Below are 26935 nucleotides of genomic sequence, written 5' to 3' on the forward strand. Positions count from 1 at the left end.
GCTAAAGAGAGGAATTTTCAGAAAATTCAGTAATGGACCCCAGTCGAGTATAATTTTATTCACACGAGAACTGAACTGCTTCATCACTGACAGCACAGTTCCAAGCATTGCGAGAAGGACTCCTCCCCAGCCTCTTCTCCTGCTTTCATGGGGACAGCTAAAGACAGCTAAACAGTAAGGATTGCAGGCTCAGCAACCCCCACCTCCGCACCCTTCTACTCTCCTTTCCTTTCCTCTCCTGCAGCCTTTCACCCGACCCTATTTTCTCATGTATTATACTCCACAACCGTGGAGTAGAAAAGCCATGAAGGAAAAACTTCAATTCATTGGTTCCATTACATTCTGCACAATTCTTTGAGTCGCTGCGTTATACTATTGTAATCCTTAGATAAAGATGCTAAGATAATGATTATATATTTGTCGATCAAAATAGTAGGGTGATCAAACTTCGTTTGACTGTTAAATAAACTTTCCATGTGGCTTTTACTATACCTCGGGGTTCGCAGTATACGCCAGCATCTTGATTGTGCCAACAGCTGTGAACTCCCCATGAGCGGTGACTGCATTTTGATATTGATTCCTCATTTCCTACACATCTTACGTCACTTAGCCATATTGGACCGGTTCCTTGTCCAAATGCTGCGTCAGTGGGTGCTGCCACAGCTCCATCGTATCCAAGCTGACGGCAAGCTACTTCAGCGTCCTGTAAGTCCCAGCCGTGATCACAAATTGTTCCCCATGTACTATCGTACATCACTTCAACACGACCAAAAAAAGATGGATTTCCAGCTTCTACTAGGCGAACTGTTAAACAAAGCCATGCTGATTAATCGTAAGACTAGTTATCCGATTTGGACGCCGTTTTTGAGAGAAAAGGTATAATACACCTTTATTAGAATTATTAATAAACTATACTATTGACCATAGTCACCTTTCACTTACCAAGAAAAGAGTGTCCATCCATGAGAGGACCAGGCAACAGGTGATACAGCTCAAATCACCGATTTCGCCCAATATGGTAAGCTATTTACTGTGGCAAAACATTAGCTCAAAATATTTTATTCCCTTGGAGCTATGGCACCTTTTGCAAAATTGGCCATTTTTCACTAATTTATGCATATTTTTAATTAAAATTAGCTGACTTTGAATGACCAGTTCCACAAGAAAAAAAAGACTTCTGAAAAAACAATATTCACGGCATTATAATTATTCTGTGGTTATAAGGCTTTAAGTACAATAATTTACTTCAACCGTCCGATTTGATTTCTTTCCCTCAAACAGTCTTGTGGAAGGTACACATTTCGTACTGCTGGAAATAGCCTTCAATTAGTGCCAAATATCTCCCATGAGCAACAACTTTATAAACAAGGGTTTTGATATACATAGGCAAGTAAAAATAAACGATAATAACAAAAGACGTTTCGGAGTCGTCATGACTCCATTATCAAGTTAACAAAAAATAAAAAGAATAAACTGTCAGAAAAAGTTCGCTTAAGATTAACATAATAAAATATGCAATGCCAGGCAAATAGTTTGGCTCGGATTGAGTCTGATTGGACATTCAGAGATGGTGACAATTCTCTGATTACTAGCATTCTATGCACTAAACAATCAAACTTATTCTTGCACTTCTTGATGACATGAAACTGTTTGTCAAGGTCTTTTGGGACAATACAGTGTTTATCTCTATAATGCTTGCCAATAGATGATGTTTTGTTCTTGTGCTCGTCCACGCGCTGATGTAAATGCCTCAGTGTATATCCTACATAACTCGCATCACACAAGTCGCATTGAAATCTGTATACAACACACTGCTGGTTTACAATAGGTGGTTTTTTTCTCTTGTACTTTAAGCTTTTGTTTGATTTTGTTGCTAACAAAAACTGGTTGAATGACTGTGCGCGTTTTCTGGCTTAGGTCGTTGAGTTGATTCCGTACAAAATCTTCAGAATCCTGATCTTTGAAGGGTAGTACTATTCGAACTGTTGGACTCTCGCCAGTGGCTGGTATTGGTTGTCGATCTTCGGTCTTTGAACTAACAAAACAACGGACGGTGGTATTGATGAGCTGTTCCGGATATTTCAGCCGGGAGAACAGTGCTTTCAATCGGTCACATTCGTCGGAAAAATATGCCCAACACCATGATAAGCGATATGCACGATCAAGGATGGTTTTCAGGAGCCCTCGTTTATATCGAATATCGACATGGCTCTGATAGTGGAGCAAAAGACCTGTGTTCGTAGGTTTTATGTAAACCTTGGTCTCGATGTTAGGGGCTCTGTTCAGCAGTTGCATACTAAGAAAGAGAAGCACTCGGTCTTTCTCTGTTTCCATGGTGAAATTTACTGATGGATGGCAATTATTGAGGACTTGAAGAAACGTAGCCGCTGATGTTAGGTCTGGCATGATGGTTAAGGTGTCGTCGACGTATCTCTTGTAGAATGAAGGCATTTTACCTTCACGCTCAAGAGGTTCTTCGATGTAACCCATGAAAACGTTTGCCAACAGTGGTCCCAGTGGCGAACCCATGGCGACGCAATCGGTCTGTTCATACCAATTGCCCATTGAATTGGAACAGCTGGTCTTTGGTGAAAATGCCCTAGGTGCCTTTTCTTCGCCACTATTTTGATTGTTATCGATAGAATTATGCTTGATTAGCTATTTTGTACCAATTTTGTGCCAAATTGAGAAAACAAATGGCTTCTGTGTTTCGGTTAAATTTTGTGTACCTTTCACAAGACTGTTTGAGGAGAAGAAATCAAATCGGACGGTTGAAGTTAATTATTGTACTTAAAGCCTAATAACCACAGATATAATGCCGTGAATTTTTTTTCAGAAGTTTTTTTCTTGTGGAACTGGTCATTCAAAGTCAGCTAATTAAATATGCATAAATTAGTGAAAAATGGCCAATTTTGCAAAAGGTGCCATAACTCCAAGGGAATGAAATATTTTGAGCTAATGTTTTGCCACAGTGAATGGCTTACCATACCCAACATTTATGCTAAGTTTGGGCGAAATCGGTGATTTGAGCTGTATCACCTATTGCCTGTTTCTGCCCTGTTCTCTCATGGACGCACTCTTAAAATCGTTACTAATAAGGGTAAAAAACGTATACGTATTGAACCATGAACAGTTTTCAGAATGGAAAGACGCGGTCTCTCAAGCTAAGGGGACAGGCTCTGTCCTTAATGTCCCATTGGTTAATGGAACAGCGTGCAAATTTCCATTACAATCGATTTTGTTCCCGGAGTTTTTGTTTGAATGGATGACACATCGAAAATTCAACGTTCCGAGTGTCGGCCATTGCTTGGAGTGTGGCGTGTTTTGTCCACAGTTTCTAAATTCTTGTGTTGTATCTATGTGAATTAAACTCAACAATTTGGAGTTCCATTTCTATCTTTCAAAAGTAAATTGATTTATTCAGAGGCCAATCACCAACACTTTACAAAATGTTTATTTTATTACACTCCTATTTTCTTTGTAAAATTTTGGATGTGTTCATACGAGAAGGTGGGCCAGCCAGGTTGCCGATATCTCGGTTTCTGCAACCGAGATCTCGCAACCGGGAAGAATATTTTCCCATATGAACACTCTAGCCAGGTCGCCGGGACGCAACGTTTTTTGAGAAAATAGATTCCCTTTCGTAACAGGGTGGTCAAAATGGCTTAATTTTGCCTTGTATCTATTTCCACTTTAGAAATATGCGAATTAGCTTTATTAATTAAGTTACAAGGGTCAATAAAGCACAACAAGGGTCAAAATAAGCACTTTAAGATGTCTTGGTCTCTCTCAGTCGCCATTACTCAAAGAGCAAACGATAGGTCTTCTGATCAGAAGCATGTTATGCAATTAACTCGCAACTATCATTCTTGCAACTCTGCAACGTACAATTTCTTAAATAGCTTATGACTTGCTAATCTTTTTTAAGTTTGTAACGAAGTGAGACTGATAATTTTATTTAATCCTTACCTTGTGGTACAATGCACTTCACACCCGCTTTACTGGCTTTTCTGCAGCTGTGTTGTCTCCATCCATCATTGACACATGAAGCTAAATCGCTTTCATTCCCAACGCACCGTACATTGTTCAGCCATACCGTGTCATTTTCCTGTCCACTACTTCCATTGCTTTGAACTGCAGACCCACCTGTGTAACCAATCTCTCGACAAACCACATCAGCGTTTTGTTTGTCCCACTGGTCATCACACACCCAGCCCCAAGTGTTGTTGTGGTAAACTTGTACCAGGCCTTCTCCAGGTGTGGCTCCACCGACTAAGCGGACTGTTTAATTGAACTTGATTAGTATAATATATTTATTCAAATTTATTGCATTAGTTAGAGTATTCTATTTTTGCGACGGTTTTTGCAAATCCTTGTGCAAAAAGCCGACAAATTTTATGTTGACATATTTTTACAAATTCTTACCATCAGAACTTATGTTGTTGCGTTTCGCTGACCTATTGATAGGTGGCCAGAGAAATAGAGGTTACGCGTCATAACTAGGTTATAGGGAGATAGGCGTTCTGTCGGTTTACAGTACTCAAAAGTGGCAATACAGTTCTTGCCTCACTATTGAATTAATACTCAGAAAAAAATACGTGTTTTATATAGCGCGTTAAATTAAATTAAGCCTTAAGTAAAGGTAAAACGAGCAGTTTATCTCTAAGGCGGCAGGTCAACAGTGGTAAGTAAGTAAGTAAGTAAGTAAGTAAGTAAGTAAGTAAGTAAGTAAGTAAGTAAGTAAGTAAGTAAGTAAGTAAAGTAAGTAAGTAAGTAAGTAAGTAAGTAAGTAAGTAGGTAAGTAAGTAAGTAAGTAAGTCCGTGCACCTTTCTAGGAAAGCCGGTGTAATCCGAGGGGATGCGAATATACGATCGAAGAATCGATCTTTTAGTGACGAGTCCGATGTATTTTTGTCAAGGGCGTTTACCCTTGGGCCTTGTGAGGTTTTTTAAACTTACATACGATATTTCCACGTATCGGGTAAACGCAATTCGTCAAAATAAATTTCGCAATGCACCTTTGGACAAATATTCGCGTTAGACCATTTTCTCTGTTTGGCACTTTGTAAATGCTTCCCGAAAGACCTCTCTTCCTCAAAATGGTCAAGTGATTCCAGAGAATCGTCTTGTCATCGCAATTGTGCCAGCTTTTGTAAAAAACAATAAAAAATTCCGACGGGCAAATACGACGGCTACGCGTATGTTGCAAATAAATACGCCCTAAATAAATTCACTCTGCTCTTTATAATTCCTGTGGAATAAAAATTGCAAAACATTGTTCTGGCATTTTCCGAGCGAAATTCAGAAAAAACTGGAAAGAAATTTTAAAATTTTCGAGAAAAATGATTCTTAAAGTGTCTCGATACAGTTTTTTCTGATCGATACAGTTTTTTCTGAACCATATATCTAACATTTTCAATTGGCCGTTTAACAGTCTTCCCAGACTCGTATCCAAATGAAATTTTCACCAGATATTGGTCTTGGATTGAAAATTCATATAATAGATATTCTAGGGCAATTGATATTTCCATGGCAACGATAAACAAAAACGTCGAAATCAGTAAAACTTGAATTTTACGCGAATCAGATTCGGTATATAAAAAAATAGACAACTATCTGAAACAATGGCGTATTGCAAATCAAATATAAAAGAACAAAACAATTTTTTTATGTTTGGATTCGAAATAATCGCAAAACATTTCAAACCGTACTTTCTTCATGATAATAGTAAAGTAGCCGCGCCGCAGACACTGCTCTTATAATAAAATTACATCAAAGTAACGCCTTACTTACTTAATTTAGAGCTTTAATAAAAAAACTTAAAAACTGCTCGGTAGATTTCGTTGAAACTTTTGTCACTCATGCTTAATAAAGCACAAAATGTTACCCCAAAGTTTTATTTTAATTGATTGACTGGAACAGGTCGAAATTAAACGATAAAGAAAGCGTTTAGGGACCCGTCTTTATTTATGTAGAGGGGGGGGGGGGGAGGAGGGAAAAATATGTTGGAAAGGTCAAAATTTCTGTAAGGCCCCCCCTCCAGGCCATGTAAGTAGCAAGTGACCCCCCTTCTTTATTCAATATTTACGTTATGACCCCCCCCCCCCTCACCTCATATCCTCTTTATATGCCTTAAGTAATTATTTAATGCATGTTACATACAATCTTAATTGCACACTTGTTCTGATGCACAAAGGCTGGATCAACACTTAGTCAGCCAAGGCTTCTTTGCTATGGATACTCTTCGAGCAATAGGGCAAATTTTGGATGAGTTATGTGTATAGTAAACATACCTCAATTATTAACTCCTCAACTTTGGAAAAGTGATAGTTTTTACAAATTATGCTCTCATGGTGAACACAAATGTAATAACCATGCAAAATATAATTCTTTTCCGATGATTTTCCTAAAGTGTAAAAGAACTACTTTCTTGTTGTTATATCATGTTTTATTACTTCTTGGGCTATTGCAGTGATAATCATTTTGTAAAAAGAAATAATTTCAGTCAAACCAGATATTAAAGCAGATAAGTCTGGATTCTTTATTTAACTAAAATTTGAGATAACAATGGAGTTTAGAGTGCAAACAGTATTTCTGTAAAATACAAATCACTAAAGTTGTACATAATAGTGGAGTTTAAACAAAATAAAACAATAGAAATAGCATAAAATTGTACAATTTAGCGTCACTGTTTCACTTATAGTGTTTGCACTCTTCTATTTAACTGTTTTACCCACCTCAAACTGCTGATCCCCCTAAACTTCTTTATAAAAAATTTTAGCCCCCCCCCCCCTGTTGCCATTCTGAAATAGCCTTGACCCCCCCTTTTTTTCCCTCCCCCCCTCTACATAAATAATGACCGGTCCCTTAGGCCGACAGAAAAAGTTGCGCCACAAAGCCGCTGTCAACAGAATTCCGCAAAAATATTCAAGTCATTGTGTATGACGTTTCACCGTGAAAAAGGCATTTCTGGAACAAAAGAAACTAATGGAAACATTTGCATAAGGGTAGGTACAAAAATGCGTTTGAGAATTTCAGCATAATTTGTAAAGCGTGAATTGTAACCAGGGGCGTAGCCAGCTTTCTGAAGAGTTGTAGGCCTGACCGCTTCTAAAGGGAGGGCCGGGGAAGGGAGGGTTCGGGTTTCGGGTACGACTTTGGAATTTCTGATTTCGAGACAATTGTTTCCCCCAAACTATAACTCTTTCCTGTTGCTGACTAACACATAAATAAACGTTAGGGACATGACTGGTGTGATAAGTGGTTATAAGAGGCACACGAATTTGGTTTGGAAACTCGTACTCGTACTCAATCTCGTACTCGTAGTTCAATCGGAAGGTCGCTAATATATCGTTCCAGACGTTTCGGGCTAAGCCCATCATCAATGGAAGTCAAGTTGCTGTATCGTTGAGAGCTTCTGCTGCTGCGCGCGCAACGACTTTCATTTAGTCAGCGCGGCTGATTGGTTCCCAGTTTGATGGTGAGTCGCTTTTCCTGACGTTTTCGTTGTTTGTTTCCATCACAGAACATGATGCCACGGACTTGTGCATCTTAAATATTGTGGCCATTTGTATTGCTCGATGCTGCGGAGGTGCTCAACGAAGCGTTGCCGTGGTGTGCGGCCAGTTTCGGCGAAGTAGATCGCAGAACAACGGCGGAAAGAGATGCCATATGCATACACTGAGCCGGTTGTTTCGCAGGTGAAAGTATCCTTGATAACGATAAAGCATTTGAGATCCTGCAGGGCGGGGCCAGAGAATGTGATCACAGGTGCGGCAGCAAGCGTGCGTGCATTGAAAAGTTCCCACGTGAAGATCAGGCTGGCTACTGTCGGCGGTGTGAAATAAGACGTCGCGCTATTAAAAAGCCCGAAACGTCTGGAATGCTATTTTGTTAAATTGGCACCTTATACTCAAACACGAGAACTTTATTTTATCTTTTTATGCTTTAAAGTACAAGTGTCACGTAACCAAGGCTTTATACTTGCTAGAGACTTGATCAATCGAGAAAGGGTAGTTGCGATGTTTATACAGTTAACTCTCGCCTTGCGGACACCCCGCTATTGCGGACACTCGCTATTACGGACAAAATCCAGATCCCCGGCGAAAGAGGTTTGACTGGAAATGACTCCCGCTATTACGGACTCTCGCTATAGCGGGCACTTAACGACGCCCCGAGCGTGTCCGCTATAACGAGAGTTGACTGTAATGCATATTGCTTTCTATTTCGTCTTGAAAGTGCTTCGGCCACAAATACTTTCTTGATAGCACATTTTAAAAATACGAGTAGGCTAAAAAGTTTGTAGGCCCGGGCCTACGGGCCTATAGGCTAGCTACGCCCCTGGTAACGCAACTAATTTTCGTCCGTTCCAACGCCTCCTTTATCGTAAAATTTGAAAACGTTCCAGTTAATCAATGGAAATAAAACTTTGGAATTGAGTTGCTTACATAATCGAGAATGCCTGGTAATCGTTTCAAAAAAATCTATCGCGCCCTTTTTAAGATTTTTTTAAAAAGAGCTCAAAATCGAAATTTACTTTGCAGCACACCATAGTTTAAGATGTTGGTATAAGTTATTCAAAAAAAAAATCTGATTCGCGTAAAATTCAGGTTTTGCTGTTTTTGCGGTCTTCTGTTTATCGTTGCCATTGAAATATCGATGACCTTAAAAAATATATTAAATCAAACTTCAATCTTAAACCAACATATGGTGTAATTTTCATATCGATCCGAGTCAGGGAAGGTCGCTTAAAGGCCAACTGCAAATTGTAGGTATGGCCCAGAAAAAACTGTATTGAGACAGCTTAAATTGGATCTGTGAAGTACTCTCGAGCGGGTTTAACTTTTTAACACACAACGAATCACCCAAGCGAAAAAAAAATGACAGCTCACTAAAATATTATATTATAAGCCCCCGCCCCCCTGTTCATAGACCCATCAACCTGGAAACAAAAAAATTGCATCCGGTTATAAGCACCCCCCCCCCCACCGGGATATAGTCCCCCCTCCTCTATGCTGGATGACAGTACTGAACAGGGTTAATTGTTGCTTTATTATGCTTTTTTAACTTAAAAACGTATTTCGATCAACACTCCCGTGGTTCGTTTCCAAACCTTTTTTTTTTGCTTATAAGCCCCCTCCCCCAGATTTAAGCCCCTCTGTTTATAATTCAAGACCAGGGCTTATAACCGGAATTTTAATGTATTGAAATCTACGTGCAACAATTCCATAGGAATGAATTTTTTGTTGCTTGAATGTGATGTGTTTAACAAAAAGACTATTGAAAGTCTTTTTTCGACTTTTTTGCTTGTTTACAAGCAAAAGCAAGGAGAATAGCGGTTAAGTGGGGTAATCTGGAACCCGAAGGAACCACATTCTTGTTAACTCGCAAGGGACTGTTTTAATTTCTCAATGGATTTCTTTCCGCTGTGGGTTATGAAAGGGTCTCTCATTAGTATTGCGTCAACACTTGCGATCTCGTGGAAAAAACGTGACTTGTCACATGTATAAACGTTATATAACAATTATTTGTTTATTTTGGAGGACGCTTCAAAATTATTAATTCCACTTATCGTTCAGTTCTCAGATCGTAATGTCTTTTGTCACTTATCAACATTGCGTAATAGCTATATAATCTCATTGCATGTTTAGCACGTGATATAGATATAGTACGCGCAGTAGGCGTATTGAACATTTTTTCAGTATTGATTTCTGTGGAACGTGTTCTTTGTAGACTATTTGTTTGTTGCGAACACTTAAACGGAATGGTCTTTGCACGCGTCTTACTACTGAGTTTCGTAGAGACATTGCGTGGTGGCTTCGGTTCATGCGGACTTACAATGGAGTTTCTATTATTTCCTCACTTGTCTGGACTGCTCCTGACACCGTGTTCTCCACTGACGCGTGCTTATCGGGATGTGGTGGATTGTCGCAGTCTCAATATTTTCACGTACAGTTTCCTTCAGTGGCCCTTGCCCGATTTTTAGAGATTCATCTTTTAGAAGCGCTCGCCATCCTAGTTGGTCTGCGTTTGTGGTGCCATCTGTGGGCCGGTTGCCGCATTCAAGTATTCTGCGATAACGCTGCGGTGGTTTCTGCACTCACTTCAGGAAAGGTGAAGGATCAGTCGCTAGCCGCTCTTTTGCAGCCTCCCATGACTGTGAACTACGCGCGGTTCATTTATCGGGCGAAGAGAATCGCGCCGCAGATTTATTGTCTCGCTGGCATCTTGACAGTAGTTTTGAGGCACGTTTCCGTCAACTTCCCGTGTTCTCAAGTTTGAGTTTGTTCTCCGTACCGCACGATTTCTTTACCGTTTATGACTATTAATTTTTCTATCCTTTGTTAGATCGTGATCTTCGAGATCTGTGGCGAGATTTAAAGGTCACTCGCAAGGCCGCCTTCGCGGCAGGAACACACAAGAACCATCTCACGCAGTGGCGGACTTATTTATTGTTTTGTTTATATTTTTCGTTCGATTTTCTACCGGCTACGGTTGACACTATTTGTTTGTTTTGTCAATTTTTGAGTAGATCCTTAACACCAGCTTTGGTGCGTAATTATCTTAGTGGTGTCAAGTTTTAATATTTGTACTGGTACAAGTCTTTCACACACTAAAACGTTGCTAATAGTTAACCAAAAGGAACTCATTTCGTGACAATTGATTATTTCTGCTGAGTTGCACAATTTAGAATTGCAACATTCAATGCAGGTGTGAAGTGATATTTACAAGTTTTTTTGTAGCCTGTTGTGAAATTACTTCCGGTGGAAGCAGTAAACACTAAACGTTTTTGCTTCCTTCAGAAGTTAATGCATCGCCATTAGAAAAAAAAGCAACTGTTTTACTGGAAATGTAGTCGTTAGAAATGGCATGTGTAGCCGTAAGGTAAAGAATACTGCGAGGAGAAGCGGCTTTTGGTAATATCCAAACGAAAATTTACTTCTCAATGTGGGGTTAAGATTGCGTGACGAGATAAAAGGTAACTCTGTCGTGCGTAACCTTTATCGGGAACCCTGCATTAAGTCGAGTTGAAATCTGTCTAACTCGAAAGGAAACAACTATTTCGATTAAAGGCAAGCGTCAAAGTTTACCACTTTTTAACCAAGCCAAAGTATATGAGTCGCAAAGCGCCCAGCCGTCGCGTATCTTCAGATAAAAGAGCGAAATAACACTTCATACCAGTTCATATTCAAGCCGATGTTTCAAGGAATCAAATGAAACGATTTCTCTGAGACTTTCTTCCAAGGTAATTAGATAGTTCAAGAATCACTTACGGCCATAATATTACTTGATCGGGCCTTGTGAACGTTTTCTCAATAATGTTTTAAGACTGCTTTGTTTTTGTTGTATTTTAGCACCTAAAAACTTCATCCAAAATTTTCTCGAAAACGCTCTCATAAAAGTTCTCCAAATTTTGCAGACCTTGAGAAAACTATGTCAAGTCTAAGATCTAGAGGCCTTTTTTCAAAATTATCCCTCTATTACAAGAAAATTTGACTCGTGTAAAATGGGTGGTGACGTCACTATGTTACTATGGTTACCCCGATTTCGACGAAACTTATCTCATTCGAAACTTTCATCTTTCTTTAGTATAGCTGTATTGATCGATTTAATTTTCAGTCGTATTGTTTACAAGTTGCATACAAGGTGCTCAAAGTTGAAAGGTATCGTCACTCAAAAATCCGATCGAGCCACCTTAATGTGCTCCGGGAAAATGACGAAAATAGTTAGTTCAATTTGCGCCGTCTTAGCCATTAGCACCCCATATATTACCAACAATATTTGCAAAAAGTTTCTGCGGTGAAAATGCAGCTGAATGAACACTCCGTTTCCTTCTCCGTCGGACATTCTTTAACCCCACTGGTGATTCTTGGCTGATATGTGACATCTTTGCTCGACATGAGCTAACCCTTAACATGTTCCGAAAATTGATCAGTGACATCAGACATTGACATTGACCAGTGACATCAGAAAACAGTCGAAAAATTTTGTGAAAATTTTAGTGAATATAACATGGCTAATAAACCTTTAAATCTACTCTGCACCGGAAGTAATGTCACAACAGGCGAGAAAAACACTTGCAAACGTCACTTCACACCAGCAATGATGCAATTTTGAATTATGTAACTGAATGGAAAATAATGAAAAATTAGGCAGCGATCCGATGTAGAGTCAAAAATAGGGCAATGTTTTCCTGAGTTAAGGCGATAAATTGACTGCCTTAGAATGTTTCAATTATTTTGAAAATCAGACACTTTTTTACATTTTTAATCTTCTTTTTGACTCCCAAGTTCAAAAAAATCTATCGAGCGCTTTTTTATTTCGCGATCATGGCAGAGTCCATTATTTTTCGATAAAAGAGCAAAATAACACTTCATACAAGTTTATATTCAAGCCGATGTTTCAAGAAATCAAATGAAACGATTTCTCTGAGATTTCAACCAAGATACTATTACGCCATTTAATGTATTAGTATATATACATAATTTTATACATATACTAATATTCTCTTGTCTTAGTTTATTGTTTATGGCTTTCAATTAGTGGGATATCAGCTTTTACATGGGAATTAAATTCCCCCTGCTGTTATCCTCCCAGCATTTTTTTATTATATATTTTATTCTTTTTTTATTGTATATATTTATTGGGGAATCTATATAAATAAATACTAGATAATATAAGATTCACTTACGAGCTAAATGTCATTGGATCAAGCCTTGTGAACGTGCTTCTCAATAACGTTTTAAGACTGATTTGTTTTTGTTGTATTTTCGCAACTTAAAACTTCATCCGAGCTTTTCTCGAAAACGCTTTCATAGAAATTCTTCAAATTTCGCAGACCTTGAGAAAGCTATGTCCAGTCGAAGATCAATTAGCTTTATTCCAAAATTATCCCTCTATTAAAAGTAAATCGGTGTCATGTGTGTCGTGTAGAATGGGTGGTGACAAGTTAATTTTTACATTTTTAATTTCGTTAGTACAAAATAACACAATATCATACGGTTCACATAATGTATGATATGCGCTAGTCACGTTTCTTATTTGTTATGTAATGTTTGATGTGATCTGGCAAGACACGTTTTCAATTTGTTTTGAAATGTTGCTTTACAGGATCTGCTAAGTGTTGACAGCTTTTTTGCAAACATTCGCCATCAAACCGCAAGCGTTCACATGTTGGTATTTCCTTCGAGTGACGGATTCATCACCCAAAACGGAAAATTATTCCCTCGGAAACGATTTGTTTACAGGACCTGATGGACCCATTGATGGAGTGAAATTTAGTCCAACTACAATGATCCTATTATGAAAATAGTCGAAAAGGTATGTTGTAGTTATGATAGCACAGTTATTAGGTAAATGGCATAATTATGTCAAATGATTGGTAGCAGACTTTTACTTAAGTTGTTTAAAGTCAATTCGAAACCAACAAAAAAGACTGTATTTTTATGAAGATACGTGAATTTATAGAAATACAGGATTAATTTTCACGTCACCTGGTGAAGTGCACACCACGCTTGCATCGTAGTAGTGCGAACAGAAGTTAAGTGATATGTCATGTCGTCTGCAATCTGATAGTGAAGCTTCGTCCCCTGTGCACTGCACTTCATTCATCCATATTACTCCTGTTCCTTCGCCAAATGCAGCGTTTCTTGGAGCTGCTGAGGCTCCATCGTATCCCAGCTGATGGCAAACAACTTGAGCGTCCTGTAGATCCCAACTGTCATCACAAACCGTTCCCCAGAGGCCACCAAGAAATATTTCCACACGACCTTGATAGGCTGCATGTCCACCAGCTGCCAATCGAACTATATCGTCAAAAAACAAATATAAGAAATGTCACTAGCGGTAAGAGTCATGAGAACAACTCGCGGTGCTTTGCTTGTGATGACCAGCTGCCGAACTTCCCTGCAATCGTATTTTCCTTGCCGTCAGTTTAAGACAAACTTCGTATTTTTTTAATCGACGCGTGGCTGCGTAAAACTCGTTTTTATAGCTGTGAAACCAGAACCAGGGAATAAGTGAGATTATTTGATACTCAGCCGTGTTCTATTAATCCCCAAATCGGATTGGATCTTCCACTGTTTTTTATGTTATATTTCAAAAACGAGTGCGAGTGTTTCATCGGGGTTTCCAAACACGAGAAAACTGATGCTTTTATTGTTTTCGAGTGTTTGGAAACCCCGATGAAACACGAAGCACGAGTTTTTGAAATAGCTTCTCAATCGGCGCCTAATTGCAAACAAAATATATTATTCACGAAAACTTAATTTTTGATTTCTTTTTGTTTAATTAGCGTACAGTTTGAAATCGGGGCCTTATTGCAAACAAAGGATATTATTCACGTTAACATTTAATTGGTACTCTCTTTTGTTTAATTAGCGCATACTTGGTGCTGTTTATGTAAGATCCGTGTTTTTCACAACTAAGCTTGTTTACTTCAAGCCGCCACAAAATGCATGCAGTGGCGTCCTGCTAGTTTTGAAACGTGGACAGGTCATTTGAGGATGAATCTCGCCGGTTTCGGCCGCCCAAAAGTGTGCAAGAAGATTTCTTGCTTGCACAGTCCAACCGTAGAAGTATACAGTACAAAGACAGGTGAGCCGTTGAGGTTTTGAGAACTTGCCAAACAGCGCGCGAGCAAAAATTCCTTTTTCTTGACCCGGGAAGTGTGTTCAAGGATTGTGATGTTCATCGCGTGCAAAGTCTTTAAGAGAAGTTGGAGGACCTGGATAATCTGTCTTTAAAATATTGGCTCACAAAATTCGTCCAAAACTCGGTTGCGAATAAGAACGGTGGTCGCTACGAGATATTCAGGAACGTTTTTGAATTGCGTGGTAAACGTAAACAGAAGCTTGTCTATTCAGTCGGTGTTTGTGTCATTAATATTTAAATTAGGATAACCCTGCATCAAAAGGGTTTGACGTTTTATCAAACTCTAGAGTTTGATACAATACAATACAATACAATACAATACAATACAATAGTTTGATAATTCATCAAACTATCGTGGAAAGGCCTCTGTCCAGTGTTTCATCGGGGTTTCAAACCACACACACCTGACCAAATTGGCGTATCCCGATTGGCTTGTGAATTCATGAATTATTAATGAGTTTGAGAAGTAATATTTCAAAAAAGAGTGCGAGTGTTTCATCGCGGTTTCCAAACACGAGAAAAATGATGAATTGTTTTCGAGTGTTTGGAAACCCCGATCAAACACGAAGCACGAAATTTTTGAAATACCTTCTCAATCGGCGCCTAATTGCAAACAAAATATGTTTAATTAGCGTACAGTTTGCAATCGGGGCATCATTGCAAACAAAGGATACTATTCACGAAAACATTGAATTGTTGCTATCTTTTGTTTAATTAGCGCATAGTTTGTGATGATTATTTCTCAAACTCATTAATAATTCATGAATTGAAAAGCCAATCAGGATACGCCAATTTGGTCAGGTGCGTGTGGTTTGAAAACCCGATGAAGCTTTGGACAGAGGCCTTTCCACGATAGTTTGATGAAATATCAAACTCTAGAGTTTGATAAAACTGCAAACCCTTGTGATGCTGGGTTATCCTAATTTAAATATTAATGACACAAACACCGACTGAATAGACAAGCTTCTGTTTACGGGTTATGTAGAATCACTCTAAAATTTACGTTTACAGTGCTAGTGCAATTCAGAAACATTCCTGAACATCTCGTAGCGATCGACCACCGTTCTTATTCCCAACCGAGTTTTTGGTGAACGAATTTTGTGAGCCAATATTTTAAAGACAGACCATCCAGTTCTCCAACTTCTCTTCAAGACTTTGCACGCGGTAAACATCATAATCCTTGAACACACTTCCCGGGTCAAGTAAAGAAGCTTAAAGGGTTTTTTTCTCGCGCGCTGTTTGGCAAGTTCGATTCTCGAAACCTCAACGGCTCACTTGTCCACTATGCTTTGACTGTGCAAGCAAGGAATTTTCTTACACATTTTTGGGCGGCCGAAACCGGCGATATTAGAGACATTTAGCTTCAGGTTTTCGGCTATAAACGTCAAACCGCAAACGTCTAGGAATCACGTGATCAGGCCCCGAGGTCACGTTTGAAGTTTTCAACGCACGTTTTCGACGGCAAGAGGTAGCTTTTCACGTTGGTGATTTCCCTCAAGGTTTCTTCTCTTTTATTATTAATTATCTCACGTATTGACGCTATAGATATCTGAAGTAGTTATTTGTCTAGACACAGAGAAAAAATTCAGTTGAAAGAGTGCAGATTGAACATTTTGTCTTTTATTGAAAAACATGCACTTGTATATGTCGCAAATCCAATATGGCGGCGGAAAGCTCAGAAGTAAATTCTCGGAATCTCACCGTATATTTCTCAGAAAACATCCAGTGGAACGGACGAATGTTTTGAAGGCGAACCAGTCAAATTTCAAGAAGGATACGAGCGTTAAGGTAAGCTACTTCTTTCACAGATACCGTAACAAAACAGAGCAGTTTTTTAGAGAATTGTACTTATCGTGAAAGAAAAATAAATTTTGATTTTGCCGTGAATCTTGACGAGCAGTTTGTGTGCTTTTCTTCGTGCCGTCTTCAACAACCGTCGAAAAGAAAGCGGTGTTAGACCGGATCACTGGTAATTTTAATTTGACAAGTCATCTTTCCATTTAGTTTACTTGTTTTGCTCGAGTTTAATTAAAGATGTCTAGCTAAACCGGTAGAGTTCATGATACCTCAAACGCCAAACAACTAACCTTAAACTGCCGTTTGCGGTTTGCCGTTAAATTAAAAAACCTGTAGCTAAATGTCTCTATTCATCCTCAGCTAACCCGTCCACGTTTCAAAACTAGCAGGACGCCACTGCATGCAAATTGTGGCGGCTTGAAGTAAACAAGCTTAGTTGTGAAAAACACGGATCTTACATAATCATCACAAACTATGCGCCAATTGAACAAAAGATAGCAACAATTCAATGTTTTCGTGAATAATATCCTTTGTTTGCAATAAGGCCCCGATTGCAAACTGTACGCTAATTAATCAAAAGAAATAAATTAAATTTTCGTGATTAGTATATTTTGTTTGCAATTAGGCGCCAATTGAGAAGAAATTTCAAAAACTCGTGCTTCGTGTTTCATCGGGGTTTCCAAACACTCGAAAACAATAAAAGCACTCGGCCTACGGCCTCGTGCTTTCATCAGTTTTCTCATGTTTGGAAACCCCGATGAAACACTCGCACTCGTTTTTGAAATATTGCGTAAGATCCATGTTTTCACAACTAAGCTTGTTTACTTCAAGCCGCCACAATTTGCATGCAGTGGCGTCCTGCTAGTTTTGAAACGTGGACGGTTTAGCTGAGGATGACTATCGCCGGTTCCGGCCGCCCAAAAATGTGCAAGAAAATTCCTTGCTTGCACAGTCAAAGCATAGTTGACAAGTGAGCCGTTGAGGTTTTGAGAGTCGAACTTGCCAAACAGCGCGCGAGCAAAAATCCCTTTAAGCTTCTTTACTTGACCCGGGAAGTGTGTTCAAGGATTATGATGTTTACCGCGTGCAAAGTCTTGAAGAGAAGTTGGAGGACCTGGATGGTTTGTCTTTAAAATAATGGCTCACAAAGTTCGTTCACCAAAAACTCGGTTGGGAAAAAGAACGGTGGTGGATCGCTACGAGATGTTCAGGAATGTTTCTGAATTGCACTAGCACTGTAAACGTAAATTTTAGAGTGATTCTACATAACCCGTAAACAGAAGCTTGTCTATTCAGTCGGTGTTTGTGTCATTAATATTTAAATTAGGATAACCCAGCATCACAAGGGTTTGACGTTTTATCAGACTCAAGAGTTTGATATTTCACAGGCAGCCCAAGCTAACGATAAGAGCCACGGTACTCTAAGACTCAATTTATAAGGATTTGTATGGGAATGAAACAGTTTTAGTTTACGATATAGAAATTCGAACGTTTTATGAGTAAAATTGACTTACACTGTTGCTCAGTTTCGTAATTTTTCTTCTTTGCCAGCTCCTCGAGCCAATTTGAAGCGATTTGGACGAGTTATTGCTTTGCGAAATTTTGAACACGTGTACTTTATTAAATACTCCCAAGGCTGGAAACTATTTTCGACAGCATCTCACTCGAAGCGAAATATCTTCCGTGAAATTGGTTAAATTGCTGCAGAATTTCCAGCACCGTAAACTCCGGTAATTTCCCTTTCCTATCGTTGTCCATTTGGTTCCGAGTGCCTCAGTGAAGCGTAGAAAATTCTTCCAAAGTGCGAGTTTTGCTTTTCTTGTTATGCGCGGCCCATCAAACCACACACAAAATGGCGTCAGGTCGACAAAATCGACCTCAGCGGTGGGGGGGCATGTAGTTATTGTTACTTACTCCAAAATACGCTGTGAGATTCGGAGAGGTCGATTTTCTACCGGAAATAAAAACCGACGTTTGAGAATAGACCATTTTACAGTTGTCTGCTCAGTGACCTGGCCTTTGAATGGAAGTGAGGCTGGAGGTGACCTTGTTTTGATACAGACCTCACTGCTTTTGTTGTGTTAATCATGTTGTTTTGATGCAAACTAGTTTGCATTTACATAATAAAGCAGAGAGGTTTGTATCAATGCAAGGTCACCTCCAGCCTCACTACCATTCAAAGGCCAGGTCACTTGGCAGGCAGCTGTAAAATGGACTATTCACGTGCCGGTGATTTTCTATTTCCTGTAGAAAATCGCCCTCTCCGGGTCTCACAGCGTATTTAAGAGTTAATGACAATCGCAAAACAATACTTTGCATTCAGTTTATTGATTTCATTTCACAAGTAGAATTAAATATTCGCGTCTGATCTGTATGGCGTTTACAATGGCTCGCCTATCGGCTCGCCATTGAAAAGGCCCATACAGATCTCCCGCTCATATTTTTTCTGCTACTACTTTTTCTGCATGGTAACAGCAGCGGTCTTACTAGGGTTAGTAAGAGAATCAGAGTCGTTGCCGGCCGACCTGCGTATTATTACGACACTTGGTGTTTTTAATTAAAAGTAAACTTAAGACAGTTTTATTTAGATCAGCATTTTAATGTATCTTTTTAAATTTTTACTGTATTTTACCTTTAGGTTTTAGTTGTTTTATGTATATGTATACTTTTTATTGTTTTTAATGAAATTACTGTAAAGCGCTTTTGATCAGCACATGTAAAAAGCGCTATATAAATTATTAAATTATTATTATTATTATTATTATTATTATTATTATTATTATTATTACTTCTCAAACTCATCAATAATTCATGAATTGACAAGCCAATCAGGATACGCCAATTTGGTCAGGTGCGTGTGGTTTGAAAACCCTATAAAGCACTGGACAGTGGCCTTTCCACGATAGTTTGATGAAATATCCACAGGATATTTCAACAACAACAACAACAAAAACGAGTGTTTACAAGTGTTCTCCGTCATTCGAGACATTAGCGTTGATAGATGGAGCCTGCAAAAAGCAATGCCTAAAAAAATCGAAGAACTTTCTTCCTCTTTACTTGTTGGATTTAACACACGGTGCGCATTATTTTGTCATTTGGTCCAATAGGAGTTTTCGATGCCGTTAAATAACGAGCGCAGTTTTCTGCAGATTTCTCCTGTTTCACAGAGCAACTCTTTTGCGGCCAGAGCGCCAGAACAATGTCTGTTTCGCTTATTTCAATGTCATGGTTTCGCTTATTTTTAACGTTGTTTGTCAATTTGTTTTCCATAGGTTTTGTTTATTATATTTTCAGTCAGTTAAACTTCAATTTTAACTCCTTCCCAACTCGTCTCAACTACTCATCATGTCAATTTCCCACCGTCGCTCATGTTTTACAAGACCTAATGAATTAAATGGCTTACTGTATTGAGAGTTTATTATTGACTGCTGTTTCTGGCCGCAAGGGATACGTTTTATGATAATTACACTATTAAATCAGTATATATTAGAGATCGCCATAGCAAGCAATAATATCCCCCACTACCAGCCATACATGACCTAAAAAAATAGGTTACCAAGAGTGACAAGAGTCTAATGTTCCATTGCCTGCTCTATTGCATAGTGATACAGATTTCGCGGTTTTCTTAGGCCGGTAAAAATTGGTTAGAAGTACGTGTTCGGGAGTTTAAAACGCTTATAGTAAAGGGCGTCGCGGATGATTATGAATGAAAACGAAACGGTTATTAATGCTATATACTTCTCATAATTTAAAGTATGAACAGCAGTTGATGTTACTTCTTCTGTATAAGCAGAAACGATGAAACAATTGGACAAGAATGCGTGACGATTTAAAAAAACCTCTTCATTACTACAAGGTGGACGAACTTGACATCGTTTTCTTCAGATTTTTCGCCATTTTGAATCTGGATCTTGAAACAGATTTTGATATAAAAGCGCCTGAAATAGTAAACACTTAGTGACAAATTTTCCACAAAGGGTTAAAATGCTCACGTCAATATAATAAATGATGACCTTTTGAACGCTGCAAGGCAATTATTTTTGAACTACGATACTCAGGAGCGAAGCCTGTATATAAATGTAGAAATTTCGCGAGTCATCACTTCCATATTAATTATTTTGTGATTTTTCTGCAGTTGGAAGAACTTGAGACCTGTGAGAAACATAAACGTATTAAATTCGATTTGTATGCCCATGACATGCAAGAGACAGTGAAATACCGCAAGCGGCTAAACAGGCTAATTTTGATTAAGTCACGTAACTTCATTTACATTTATCCATGTACATCTTTTCTTTTTGAAGGTTTTTGTTTGCATTATGTAAGAAAAAAAATCGAGTGACTTAAATACAAAATACGACGTAAAGTTTAGTGTTTTAACAAAATAAACATTGGGTTGCATTGTGTAAATAAACGTGTATCGCAGACGAAATGTTCTCTCAAAGAAGTGGTGCTTTTAAGCAAGACAAAAACACAAGTGCTTAAGTGATCTGAAAATAAAGTTTTATTTTCGCCAAAAGCTTACAGTTGCCTTAACTGAAAAATCATTGCGTCTTTTACAAGTGTTGAATAACCGTGACATGAAAAGGAACTTTTAACTATTCGTGGGAACACGTGTAGCTGATTGGCTGTTTTTAATTGTGCGTGTCCATTTTTACCGTACGGAGTCCGATCTTGCGGCTGGTCATTGTTTACTACATTACAGCAAATGATTGGCGATCCCGAACTGGTCCCTTAGGATTGCTAACAGCTTTTCAATGATAGCATAGAGTCTAGTGCGCAAGCGTATTAGACTGAAAAATTATCATGCAAAATCTGATTTTCATATTCACCTTCAGGGACACTGCACCCTGCTCTCGCTTTATATCCACTTAAACAGCTGTCATTCATCCATCCACGAACACAAGAGAAAAGCGAGTTTTCATTTCCAGCACACTGTACATTGTTCATCCATATCAAATCACTCTGGTCGATAGCTGAACTTCTACCAGGCAGGAACGATGCTCCTGTATAACCCATCATTCGACAAACCACATCCGCGTCTCTTTTGTCCCACTGGTCATCACACACCCAGCCCCAGGTGTTGTTATAGTAAACTTGTACTGCACCTTCCCTGACAGATGACCCTCCAACAAGACGAGCTGCAGAAACATAAAAAGATTTGACAATATAACTGTTTTGCGTCCACTGAAGAGCAAACGAATGACAAATGTAAGGGATGAGGGCTGTCCTCAAATGTCGGCCTTAAAAAAACATAACTTTATAGTTTCTATATTTCCATGATGTTGTAAACGGATAATAATTATCAAGGACACAAGTAAACGCAACTCACTTCTCTTTAATCTGAACATCCGAATAATACGTGTAACTGCACATGCGCAGTCCTAACAATCTGAACAATACCTATTCTATAACATCTCCTCCTTTTAATGAAACAGTTTCTTTTCTATAACAGTTAAGCAATGTCAGCACTTTAACTCATAGTCTCTCAAGTGACTTGAATGTCCACGATTTACTCTAACAGGGTAACGTCTTTCAGAACAAGGGGGAGTAGCAACCTTATCTGAGTAACTTGGTTTCTCTAACATAGAACTTGTATCAGGAGTTCCTGACAGCAAAACAGGAGTAACTCCAGTAACATTGTCATTGTCTGTCACAGAACAGGAAGCTCTAGGTAAAGGACTTTCAGAACGTTCGCTAGTACTGGTTAAGTGTGACTCATCCGCTGTGGCTGTATGAGAGCCTGAGGAAAGTGGGACAGCTTCATCAGAAACGTCCACTGGGGGAGCCAATTGAAGTGGCATAGAGTGATCTTCAATTGATGATGGGCTGTTTGACAGCTCGGCTCAGAAGTTGGTCCACGTGTCGTTTCCACAAATTGCCTGACACTTCAACCATAAAGTGACGAGAACCAAGTACCTCAGTGATGACCTCAGGCATCCACTTTTCTCCCTTCCCATAGTTTCTGGCCAGTAATGGATCACCTGCATGAAACTGGCGTAGACCTCTGTTTGCAGTGGGACTAACCATCGTACTGTACTGTCAAGCTTCAACATGCTTTTCAACTGAAGGAATCAGTACGCAATCTCCTGTCCATAAGCATTAAAGAGGGAGGTTCGCCTGTAGTGGAGTTGGGGGTGTTTCGATAAACAAGTAAGTACGATGACACATCAGTGTGAGTAAGCTGGGCTTGTTTGATTGCTGATCCATTGGTGGGTGCATATGGTTTGTACGCTGCTGAAGTACGATGTACAATTCCATTGTTGACACAAAACTTCTCAAATTGTCTCGAAGTGAACTGGGAACCATTGTCAGAAACAAGAATTTCAGGCAATCTGTGCCTGCTGAATATGTCACGAAATGCAGTGATAGTTGTTCCAGCAGTAATATTTGTCATTTTGACCACCTCTGGGAATTTGCTGTATACATCAACAACAACCATATACATATGTCCAGAGATCGGTCCTGCAAAGTCCACATAAATGGGAGACCAAGCCAGTGCTGGAAAAATTCATGGATGGATTTGAGCAGTAGGAGGTGCAGATCTCACAGTTTGACAAGTACTGCGTGAAGAAACAGTCCTTTCAATATGGGCATCAATATTGGGCCACCATACATATGACCTTGATGGCGCTTTCATTCTGGAAAATCCTGGATGTGTTTCACGAAGTTCACGCAATACTCTCTCTTGAAGGGAAGGTGGTACAACAACCCGAGTACCCCACAACACACAGCCTTGTTGGGTTGTCAGTTCATCTCGTTTATTCTTGAACAGTACCAATGTGGGATCTACTACACTTGGCCATCCACTGATGACATAACTGTACACTTTGGAAAAGACGGGGTCAACCTGGGTTTCTCTTTTGACCATCTGACTGGTCATATTGGTTACACCTTCAGGTTCTAAGAAGAAGCACTGGATATTTTCACATTTGGGTTACCATATTTGTGGCAAAGGAAGACGTGACAAACTGTCTGCATCAGCATGCACTGTAGTGCTGCGGTACTCAATTTTGTAATTGTGCGATGCCAGGAGGGTCCATCTTTGAAGTCGAGCTGCTGCATGAGCAGGAACCGGCTGCTGTGGTCCGAAGAGGGTGAGCAAAGGGCGTTGATCTGTTAAAATTGTGAAAGAGCGACAATACAAGTACTGACGAAATCGCTTTAATCCAGAAATGATGCTAAATGCCTCCTTTTCTAACTGTTTTGTTGGGCTTGTGTCAGGGTACAAGAGGCGAAGGCAACAGGCCGAAATTGTCCATTTATCTGATGAGACAGAACTGCTCCAGCACCATACGATGAAGCATCACATGACAGAAAAAGGGGAAGTGCTTCATCATAATGTACTAACGTTTTTAAGCTAAGTATCAGCTGCTTAGCGGCAACAAATGCATCTTTTTCAACTTTAGACCATTTTCAGGGTGTATTATTCTTCAATAGGCTGTGTAAAGGTCTAAGGACTGTAGAGTGATGTGGCATGAATCGTGAATAGAACATTGTAAGGCTGTCCGACTCAGAATATGAATAATCGTTGGACAGGCTCCCTCAATCGAAAATCCTGAAACTTTGCCTGAAGAACACCTTTGGGGAACTATGTTTGAAAATATTATTCTTTTCTTCTTGGCATTTATACTTTTTGAGAAATAAAGAAAAACCGAAAATGGTGATTTTAGCTCATTTCATATGAAAAAAATCAAAAATTTGCGTAAAATTGGAAAAATTTATCCGTATTGCTATCAAACCAACTTTCAATACCATGAATCGAAATAAACTTTGAATAATAGCTTTATCTTTTTCCTTTCAAGCAACAGACCCTTTTAATTTTTTCTAGCTATTTTGAGATTTCCATCGCCTTTTTAATAAAATACTGCTCTATCAAGCACTTCGGCAAAGGGCAAAAATTGAGAAACTTTAGAGGCCAAAAAAGCACCTTGGTATGTCCGATATCGAGTCAAACTAAACACAGTGCAAAGTTCTATGTCTCTACTATTAAAATATGAAATAAAAATCTGGGCACTCAAGATTCACACTGATTAGAAACGCAAGTTCACGATGTATTCATGCGTAATTTGCATAATGCTTATTAAATTTTTTGAAAGACGACTCCCGTTGAGTGGTCTGCTTCGCTTTATTTCCATTTGGAAGCTATGATTTACACAAAATAAGGCAAGATTAAAATCGTTTATATTTTTTTTTTCTTATGCCTATACCTAGGTTATATAGAGGCTCAGAAAGAAGAAAATAGTAAAAAATCATCGATTGAGTTCCTTATGCGTGACCTGCGTCACGTGCACGTCCTGAAATTTTTTGTGTGAAAAAAATCCACTTTTCTTACAAACTCTAGCAATATGTCCAGTTCCATAACAGTTGTGACAGACAGCATTTCTGAATCTGCATTTAGATCTTGTATAGTCAGAATTACCACACGAGAAACAAGTGTAGGAGGTAGACTGTCGAGGCGATTTAGGAAATGACCCTTGACGACCAGTTGGTGGTAAGGCTGGAGCTGTACTTGAACTTCGGCGAGAAGGAAGGGCAGGTGGGTCCTTGGCGACTGCATGTACTGGTTGAGACAATTGCTGCTGCACTTGCATGTATTCGTTCGCTGCTATCTCGTCAGCAATTGCCACTTGCATCGCTTGTTGGAAGGTGCGATCTTCACTTACATGTAAAAGCTTTTAACGAGTGGCCGGATTGCGAATCCCACAAACAAACTGGTCGCGAAGAGAACGATTTAAGAACTTACCAAAATTACAACTGGAGGCAAGATGTCATAAACGAGCACTGTACACAGGAACAGTTTCATTCTCTTCTTGAAAACAACGGTGAAATCGGTACGATTCTGCAAATTCTTATCGTTTAGGTTCAAAATGTCGCTCAAGTAATTCACATAACTGCTCAAATGTCTTGTCATTTGGATTTTCTGGACGGCACAAATCTCGAAGTGTTCCGTATGTCTTCTTGCCGATAACTAAAATCATCACTGCAACCTTCTTCTTGGTCGCAGCTGCTTTGACAGCCTCGGAAGCATCAGAAGGGTAATGGCCAATGCTATTCGCAACGAAATATTGTTCAAGTCTTTCATGATAAGCCGTAAAAGCCTCCTTAGAAGTATCGAACTCTCCAATGGAACCAACTAGCGGGGAAGTCATAATGGCGGCCGAACAAAAAACAATAACGCAAGCAACCACGTGCACGGACAATTGAAACGCACAGAAGAACTTCGCAATTTTCAAAAGCACCATAAAGACAGCAACACATCACTGGAGTATCCCATCCTCGTCGCCAAATATTGTAAACGGATAATAATTATCAAGGACACAAGTAAACGGAACTCACTTCTCTTTAATCTGAACATCCGAATAACACGTGTAAGTGCGCATGCGCAGTCCTAACAATCTGAACAATACCTATTATATAACACATGGATATACCATTATTGCCTACTATGTCACACGATCTGTAATACACAGACGATGAAGTAATAAAAACATGATTGTAGTTGATTAAATTTAATATAATCTTTACCTTAACTTCTATATAGCTTTTACTTTACCTCGGGGTTTGCAATGTACGCTAATATCGTCACTATGTCCACAGTAGCGAACTCCCCATCCGCGGTGACTGCATTCTGATATTGATTTCTCATTCCCCACACATCTTACGTCACTCAGCCATATCGGGCCGGTTCCTTGTCCAAATGCTGCGTCACGAGGTGCTGCCACAGCTCCATCGTATCCAAGCTGACGACAAACTACTTCAGCTGCCAGAAAGTCCAAGTAGTGATGACAAATTGTTCCCCATGTACCATTGTACAGCACTTCAACACGACCAAAATATGATGGTAGATTTCCAGCGTTTACTAAGCGAACTGTTAATTGGAATTAAGCAGAAAGACAGCGCTTTAAAATTGCTTTTAAACAAGACTGCGCATTCTTTACAAACACAAACCCTCTTTCCAAAATCTTTCTTTGTCATCGGATTGGCGCGCAAGGTCTCGTTTCCTCGCGCAAAGGTCAAAAAGAAATACAGCTATTTCAATTAACGTTGTCCGGCAAAGCTTAAAGCTTAAAGGGTAGTCCGTATGGTGTTCTGGGTATTCACTAGAATTTTGCATATTGACCTACAAGAAACGTACAAGTTTCTATTTTTCGATGTGACGGATTCACGGATTTTTCCTCTCAAGAAGCCTTTCTGTAGCTTAACTTTTACCGAGACATTACATCCCACGTCACCTGTTCCTTAGTATTTATCATACTTTAGTAATTCCCTACTTAATATATATCTGCATGGGGAAAAACACATTTAAATCGATTGCTAATCGTACTAAAACGTGCATTGCGTCTTCCGTAGGGTCCGAGAACATGTTCCCCTATTTATTAAATCTAATTGTCTTTTAATATCATTTTTTATTTTTCAAGCAACTATGTTATCTGATGAATGATATCTACACACTAGTTGCTTCAATAAACCTTCTTAATCAATTTAC

The 26935-nt window shown here is 39.2% G+C and overlaps 1 protein-coding gene and 1 pseudogene across 4 annotated transcripts in view; both read right to left on the reverse strand.

Moving 5' to 3' along the window:
- LOC144662699 (scavenger receptor cysteine-rich type 1 protein M130-like) overlaps nucleotides 1–26935 on the reverse strand; it is a 161072-nt gene that overhangs the window by 82995 nt on the left and 51142 nt on the right. For 2 of the 4 annotated variants that reach the window (XM_078523559.1, XM_078523556.1), the window contains exons 4-8: nucleotides 26003–26317; nucleotides 21279–21587; nucleotides 13494–13805; nucleotides 3970–4281; nucleotides 493–804 (exon numbers count right to left, since the gene is read on the reverse strand). In XM_078523559.1, the coding sequence (XP_078379685.1) occupies nucleotides 493–804; nucleotides 3970–4281; nucleotides 13494–13805; nucleotides 21279–21587; nucleotides 26003–26317 (1560 nt within the window). The remainder of the gene's footprint in view (nucleotides 1–492; nucleotides 805–3969; nucleotides 4282–13493; nucleotides 13806–21278; nucleotides 21588–26002; nucleotides 26318–26935) is intronic. The other 2 variants (XM_078523555.1, XM_078523558.1) reach the window with 2 other exon arrangements.
- On the reverse strand, nucleotides 839–2529 carry LOC144663198 (uncharacterized; annotated as a pseudogene).

Source organism: Oculina patagonica, chromosome 8 (assembly GCF_052425735.1).
Source record: "Oculina patagonica isolate OP01 chromosome 8, crgOcupat, whole genome shotgun sequence".
Lineage (NCBI taxonomy): Eukaryota > Metazoa > Cnidaria > Anthozoa > Scleractinia > Oculinidae > Oculina > Oculina patagonica.